We start from the raw sequence: 7,403 nt of genomic DNA on the forward strand, positions 1-7,403 counted from the left end.
TTAAGAATGGAAGATCGAGAAGAAGTTATACTTGTTAAGTAACAAGTTAGTACATTTACTCCAGTGTTGAGTAACAACCTTTCCCAGACAGTGCAACATTACTTATTTGTTTTATGGAAAAGAGAATTGGTTTAAGGAACTGCTGAGTTTCTTAAGTATGTTGGTTGTGCAGTTTCCGAAGTAACGCCATAAGGATCATGAAATGTGTCATGTGAGTCGGTTTTTGATGACTTGTGAATGGAATGTTTCTGGGTAGAGAAGGATTCGATCAAGAAAGAGTTTTAGTAGACCCTGAGACTATGGATGAGTTTCCTCAAAGTATTCAGGTGATTAAGTTAACCTGAAGTAACCAGGAATGGCAAAAGACATCAACAGATGGATATGCCACTAATCGAGTATATAAGGTAAATGGTTTTATATTTTAGAAGTGTTCACCTTAGAAAAGTAGAATTTGGATTGGAAAAAGAAGGTCCTGAGAGTTAAGATAGAGTAAATGGTAAAAGTTTTGTGAAGGAATCATTCAGTGGAAGAAAATTACGTGGGAGAAAAAGAATCGGATGAAAGAAACTTACCGAGGTTGGTATAAGTGTTGATGAATTGGTTGGTTGCTGGAATTTCGGGGACGAAATTCTATAAGGAGGGAAGATTGTCACAGCCCGTTCCAAATTATTATATTCGTGGCTGTGAATGAACGAAATTGCCCTTAAGAAATACTAAATTTGTGAAGCTCAGGTTGCTAATTATCTAGGTTCCTAAGTTTGAAAATAAAATGGAATTTAATAAGGATGGAACTTAGATTTTTAGGTTAAAATGTTAAAGTTTGGTGTTTGGAGATTGGAATAAGGACCACGTGGGATCCCCACATCCCTCAAAACCCTCCTCATTTCCCGTTCACTGTCTTTCTCTCTCCTCCTTCACGATTTCTCACTCTCTCTGTCTCTCTCCTTCGAACTCACACGGACCACCACCAAAACCACCCTAAATCTATACCAACGTCAAGTTTGAGACCACCATTGGAATCCTGAGGACTTCACGATCACGTTGGTATCCATTTCAGGTAAGTTTTACTTCGGAAAACCTAGATTCTAAACTCCCCATGAAAGTGTACTGTTCATGAGCTTTGAATTGGTTGATTTTTAGGACAATCCAAGCTCATAGTGAGCTTAGTGAGGTCCCAAGGAAGCTCGGAGTGCTTCGTTGGAAGTTTTTGGACGTAAGAACACGGAGATAGACAAGTTCAAAATTTGGCCGGAGCTTTCGAGGCGTTTTCCGGCGAATCCCCGGCGATTTAGGAGTCGAGGTAGGTATCAATCTCTTCGTCTCGTCAAGTACTACAATTTTCCTTTTTGTTTCACTCAATTTCGTTGAGTATTGAAGAAGTTATACTCATTTGAAAAATACCCAGTTTCCGGCGACCTCCGAGGCTTTCGAGACAGTTTCCGGCCAAACCACGGCGAACTAGGTGTTGTGCAAGGTACCATTATCTTTGTCTCTTCAAGGGCTACAACTTTCGTTTTTGAATCACTTGATTTCGTTGAGAAATGACAAAGTTATGGCAATTTGAAAAACTGTTCAGAAAACGGCCGCCGGAAAAACCAGTCCGGCGACCCAAGGAAGAAGAAGGTGCTACAGTAAAAATAAAAAATAAAAATAAAATTATTTTAAAAATATGTCGACGTCCGTGACGTCGAGTAGATCACTGTGGTATATTCATATACCTAAATTGAACACCGTATGAGAAAGTTATTGAAGATTGTTGGTTAGGTGTTCAAATAACGTTTTATAGTTTTCACATTTAGGTGAAAATGTGAATTGATGATCCGACCGTTGGATCATCACCAAACTTTGATACGTTATAGTACGTAATATTTGAGGATTATTGGAACTTACGGATTGGGAATCCGAGTTACGGATCTTCCGGAATTGGAATTGTAAGTCCATAATATAAAATGTTAACCGTCACTTAGTTTTGGAAATTGACGGAGATCCGACCGTTGGATGGTAATGAAATTTTAGGATGTTGTCCTAGAGGTATAATGTGGACCTCTGGAAGTTATGGATTTAAAATCTGAGTGGCAGATCTTCCGGATCGATCAACGTAGTGACGTATTTTATATAAGTTATGTATTCTATCGATATGAATTCTGAGCCTGGATTTGATTACTATTCTAGGCGGCGATCGTCATGACGCCTTGATGTGTGGTGCTAGGGAGTTGTTGGACGAACTCCAGGTGAGTGGGCAGTTTTGTTTTCCGTATATATATATACTTGACGTTTCCCAGAAATTGAATTGAAATGAAAATATGTTTAAAATGAAATGCATATGAGTTATGTGGAAAAACGGGAAGTGAAATACCATGCATAGAATTGATATGAAAAGTATATAGAAATGTGAGTTGAAATGCCATGCATGAATTAATATATGATGCATATGTATGAATTGGTGCGGTGGACGCACATGTAAGAATTGATTTATGATGCATATGTATGAAATGGTGCGGTGGACGCACAGATGAGTATTTAATTACTGTTATGATGATGATGATATATATTGAGCTCAAATCCTGCACCATGGTTTAGTGCTTATAGTATTCACCGCATCGCACGCTCGCCTTGGATCCAAGTAGATGCTAGTCGTACAGTCCACGCGGAGTGGGTACGACAGACCAGTCGCGAGAGTGTTAGTGAGATTCCGACTGGTGGGTGACCTTAGATTATGTGCACAGATGATTTATGAGAAGCACTAGAGCGTAACTTGCGTGCAGAAGGCCGGACGGGTCACAGAGGTGACTCCGGTAGAGTGATAATGATAGATTTTGAGCTCTAGGTTCAACCGTATAGGGCTATTAGAGGGCCTACGGTTGATTACTTTCTTGCACCTGATATGATTATGTTGATGCATTCATACCTTATTACTGTTGAGATGATGTGGCATGGCATAATTAATATGAGAAATGTTGAGATGACATGGCATGGCATGATTGATAAAGAGATAATGTTGAGATAGTAAAAATGAAGTTTTGAGAATATATATGTATATTTATATTTTACATTTCTGGGAAAGTATACAGGTTTTACGGAGAGGGGTTACAACGTTTTGAGAAATGTTTGGATTTGGAAAAGAATTGTTTTACTGACCCACTCAATTTTGGTTTTGCGCCCCTCCAGGTTCAGGAATCACAAAGGTGTGGTGACTACGAGGAATTCGACGGTGTTCTGACAGATTGGACAAAATTAGGACTCACCTTCGGGTGTATCAACTTATAAATTGTATAATTAAAGCTTCCGTACTGTGCAAATGGTTACGTCACTCTCACGTGACGGCCAGCATGCCCTCCTTCGGGACGGGGTGTGTCATTATCGTTAAAACTCAAAGTTTTCAAGCCCTTTTTCATTAGTTTTCCTTTTTATATATGTATCACTTATTTAATTTTAATTGTTTTAAAAATTATTCCTACTTTGGCTTATGCGTTTGTTTCATTATCTTTAAATATTACACTAATACGTTTATTTTATGTTTACAGAAAAAGGCGAAGGTGAACAAGATCAACCGAGAGAAGAAAACTCTTCTCCGCCATTTTGGTTCGAGACCTTTCTCCTATTAGATGGAGGTGCACCAACAGGTAATGAGAGTTTAATATGGGCACTTCCAATTTCTTATAAGTATTCCATTTATTTTCCGATATCTTTATGTTTTTTTGTTGCTTTTATTCCAGGGGGTTCTAAATTCCCCGAGATAGACGTCTTTAAGGATGTTTATGTTCTACCAGGGATGAGCTTGCCGAGCAGTTGCACGTAAGTACTTCTTTTCAATTTCCTATTTGACGCTTCCAAAAATTACAAAATTTTAAATAATATTAATTCTTACCAATCCATTTATTGTCATAGTTGACGATGGTGGAGAGGAGCAAGACCGTCCTTTAGGAGTCTGCATCCCGGCTTCTCCTAAGCACTCCTATCGAGTTCATGGCTCCGCCCGAGGATGTGGGGTTTCAGATCTTGATTGTGACCATTAGGCAAAGGTGGGGGAAGTATTGTCAGATGACGGGGTAGGCTCATCAGCGTTTTATTGGGGCCTTATCATCATCATAACCACAGGGCCCCGGTGTCACTGAACTAACGCATAAAGTGGCCGACCTGAGGAGTAAGCTCGTGTTGAGCGTTGAGGCCCTCAGCTCGAATGGCATTTGTCTCTCACTCGACGTTGCTGGTCCCCTCCACCTCCGAGCCACATAACCCGTCGACCTCCGAGCCCGTCCACTAGCTCGACCGTCATCTTCCCCAACACACTGATTAATAACCCATCCAGCAGCACGACTTCTAGCCCGACCCGCACCCCTACCTGCAGACGACCCTATTTAATGACCAAATATTTATAGGTTTCTTTTTTCTTAGTTTTAAACTTTTTACTTGTACGTACATTTTTATTTGATATCTAAATGTCATTTTTTTCCTCCATTCATTATAGTTGCAATTTTAATAAAAAAGAAATTATTATTTACATAAATTATGTAACCAGAACAAAAAAAAATGAAAAAAAGAAAAAGAAAAGGAAAACAATTAAATTAACAAAAGAAAAAAACAAATAAATTATCCTTGCGCGACGACATGTATCTACAATTTCTTATTTTTTAACTTAAAATTAAGGGTAAATTACATAGTAGCCCCTCAGGTTTGATATCTATTACAACCCCATACAACATCTTTAAAACATTTCACTTTCATACCTCATGTACTATTTTATTTCAAAATAATACATCTGTTACATTTTCATCTATTGATCGGTTAAATGCTGACGTGGTTGCCACATTTGTGCCACGTGGCTGCCAAATGTATGCCACGTGGCAAAAAAATTTTTAATTTTTTTTATAAAAAACCTTAATCTTCTAAATTAAAAAAACCAAAAAAAAAAAAAAACAAAAACAAAAGCTGAACCGCAACCCAGAAGAAGAAGAAGAGGAGAGGAAAAAAAAAAAACATCCTCCACCTCTTCTTCCACACCCACTACCTGCAACCCAGAAAAAAAAAGAAAAAAAAAATCCATCTCTCTTTTCCTGCAACCCAGATTCTGTCTTCCCCAATGAGTGTGGATTTAAGGCGGAGGGTGGGTGTGCTGGGTTTTTTTGTTTTTTTTCCTCTTTTTTGGGTTGCATGTGGGTAGCGGAAGATGGGAAGATGGGTGCGTGGAAGATGGGAAGATGGGTGCGCGGAAGAGGTGGAGATGGGTGTAGAGGAGGAGGTGGAGGATGGGTGTGCACCACAGATGGAAAATGATTTGGAGGGGGGCGTTGCTGAGATCTGGACTTCACCGTCGGGGGGGGGGGGGCGGGGGAGGGGCGTTTTATGGGATTTGGGTTCGCCCCGGGAGGGGGATGGGCTTTGCACTGGGGCAGGGGGGAAGGGATCTGGGTTGGGCTCCTCTTCATTGCCACGCTCTCTGTTATCCTCACCACAAATCCTTCAACTCCACACCACGACTCTGTATGTATTGCCCCCTCTTCCCTAAATCCATTCTCTCCCAATTATTTATTTAATTAATCGATGTTTAGATTGAAATTTCAAAGCTTTAGCAAAACCTAGATGTTAATTTCACTGATTAATCACAACCCACGTTCTAATTTTCACATCTAAACAAATCCCAGATTGGAAACAAAAAGAAAACGCATGTGAAAATCTTGGAGTAGTACAAAACCTAGATGTTAAATTTTCAATTAGATAGGATTGAAGTTTTAATCTTGATGTTTAATTGATTGCGGGCACTTCCAATAACTGGGATATGGGTTTCACCGACGGGATCATGGTTCTAAGTTTTATGGTTGTTCTCCTTCTTCTTCTTCTTCTTCTTCTTCTTTCAAGGTTCAGGTACGGGGTGATGGGATTTGGATCTTCTAACCTTTTTTTTATTATTTATTTAGAAGATTAAGTTTTTTTTTTAAATTAAAAAAAAAAAAAATTTTGCCACGTGGCATACATTTGGCAGCACGTGGCACAAATGTGGCAGCCACGTCAGCACTTAACAGATCAATGGATGGAAAATGTAACAGATGTATTATTTTGAAATAAAATAGTACATGAGGTATGAAAGTGAAATGTTTTAAAGATGTTGTATGAGGTTGTAATAAACCTCAAAACCTGAAGGGCTACTATGTAATTTACCCTAAAATTAATTAAAAAAATTGTTACTGCACAACGAACACTTGGTCGCGTAAAGTTTTTATGAACTAGTGTCCTATATGAAGTATTCGTCATGTAGAATTATTGGCCACCAGACTCACCATCTCATGTACTGTATCTCGTTTAGCTCACTTTGTTGCATCAGGTTACATGCGACAAACTCATTTCGTTCCTTTATATTCTGCGTGACAGCGTCTATTTCGTCACACTTGTTCATTCTTGCGCAGCAAAATTTTTGTTCTTGTTGCGCAAAGTCTGTTTTCATGACCCTTGAGCGACGATTTATGCGCGACGAACTTTTTGTCGCAAAAATTCCAATGGGACGCTATGTCGTTTTACACGACGAATTGCCCTTCCTCGCGAAAAGTGTAAAATGTAGTAATGTGAGGAAAAGGATGTAAGAAAAAGAGATGATTTGTAAATTGTATTACATAACTTTATATAATTAAACCGAGAGTATTCTGATTAGTGACTAAATATAAGTGCCCAGGGTAGCCCTTAACGTGGATGTGCCAGTGTTGGGTTATGCGTAATCTTGCACCCATTGGCAACCAACTGGCTTCTTTTTGGGAGGCAAAGGTTGGAGTGTCCAAGTACCATTAGCCTCTAAAGCATCAATCTTCTAACATATGGTAAGACGCCATTGTGGATGCTACATGGCCTGCAAAAATGAGATTAGTTCAACCTCCATGGAAATGGAAGTAGTGAAAGCCCGATGTTAAGGAGATAACATATCATAAGAAATCACATATGCTAAAGGGTAAAGACTACCTGGTGTATGGACTAATGCCAAGGTAGATGACTGGTGGGAGCATGAAGGAAGAGGGACTCCAACTTGGTAATCTTGCAGATAGCGAGGTGGCTGTGTGTGACGAGTAAGGCAAGGTGGAGACGTCTCAAGTACTGTATCAGGTGCACCAGTTGTCGTAGTCGGCGTAGAAGGTGTGGCTGGAGTAAACGGTGCTGTTGTGGAGTTGTCGTCTGGCACCATTGGCACAACGGTAGTTGTAGGCAAAAGAGAACGGATAACATTATCAAAATAGGCAATGAGATCAGATGGTGGAATGGCATCAGATGGTGGTTTATATGATGAGTAGGGAAATATTTGCTCATGGAATAAAACATCTCTAGAAACAAAAACTTTTATAGTATGAAGTTTGTAGAGACGGTATCCCTTTTGTCTGTTAGGATAACAAAAAAAAATGCATTGTGTGGCTCGTGCATCAAAT

At 39.4% G+C, this 7,403-nt stretch overlaps 1 protein-coding gene across 1 annotated transcript; it reads left to right on the forward strand.

Annotated features, from left to right (window-relative positions):
• The first annotated feature begins 299 nt into the window (after nucleotides 1–299).
• Nucleotides 300–3,286, forward strand: LOC139196054 (uncharacterized). The gene is made up of 5 exons (XM_070821719.1): nucleotides 300–326; nucleotides 1,180–1,300; nucleotides 1,406–1,474; nucleotides 2,173–2,231; nucleotides 3,169–3,286. The coding sequence occupies exons 1-5, from the start codon at nucleotides 300–302 to the stop codon at nucleotides 3,265–3,267; spliced, it is 375 nt and encodes a 124-aa protein (XP_070677820.1). The 3' UTR covers nucleotides 3,268–3,286.
• Nucleotides 3,287–7,403: the final 4,117 nt, after the last annotated feature.

Source organism: Malus domestica, chromosome 05 (assembly GCF_042453785.1).
Source record: "Malus domestica chromosome 05, GDT2T_hap1".
NCBI classification, from domain to species: Eukaryota; Viridiplantae; Streptophyta; class Magnoliopsida; order Rosales; family Rosaceae; genus Malus; species Malus domestica.

Bases quoted from the DNA above. Each gene is read 5' to 3' on its own strand.
- LOC139196054 (XM_070821719.1), top strand. From the start codon at position 300: ATGGATGAGTTTCCTCAAAGTATTCAG. The intron at 327-1,179 runs GTGATTAAGTTA...TGAGGTCCCAAG, and splicing joins AGTTTCCTCAAAGTATTCAG to GAAGCTCGGAGTGCTTCGTT. The intron at 1,475-2,172 runs GTACCATTATCT...TTACTATTCTAG, and splicing joins CGAACTAGGTGTTGTGCAAG to GCGGCGATCGTCATGACGCC.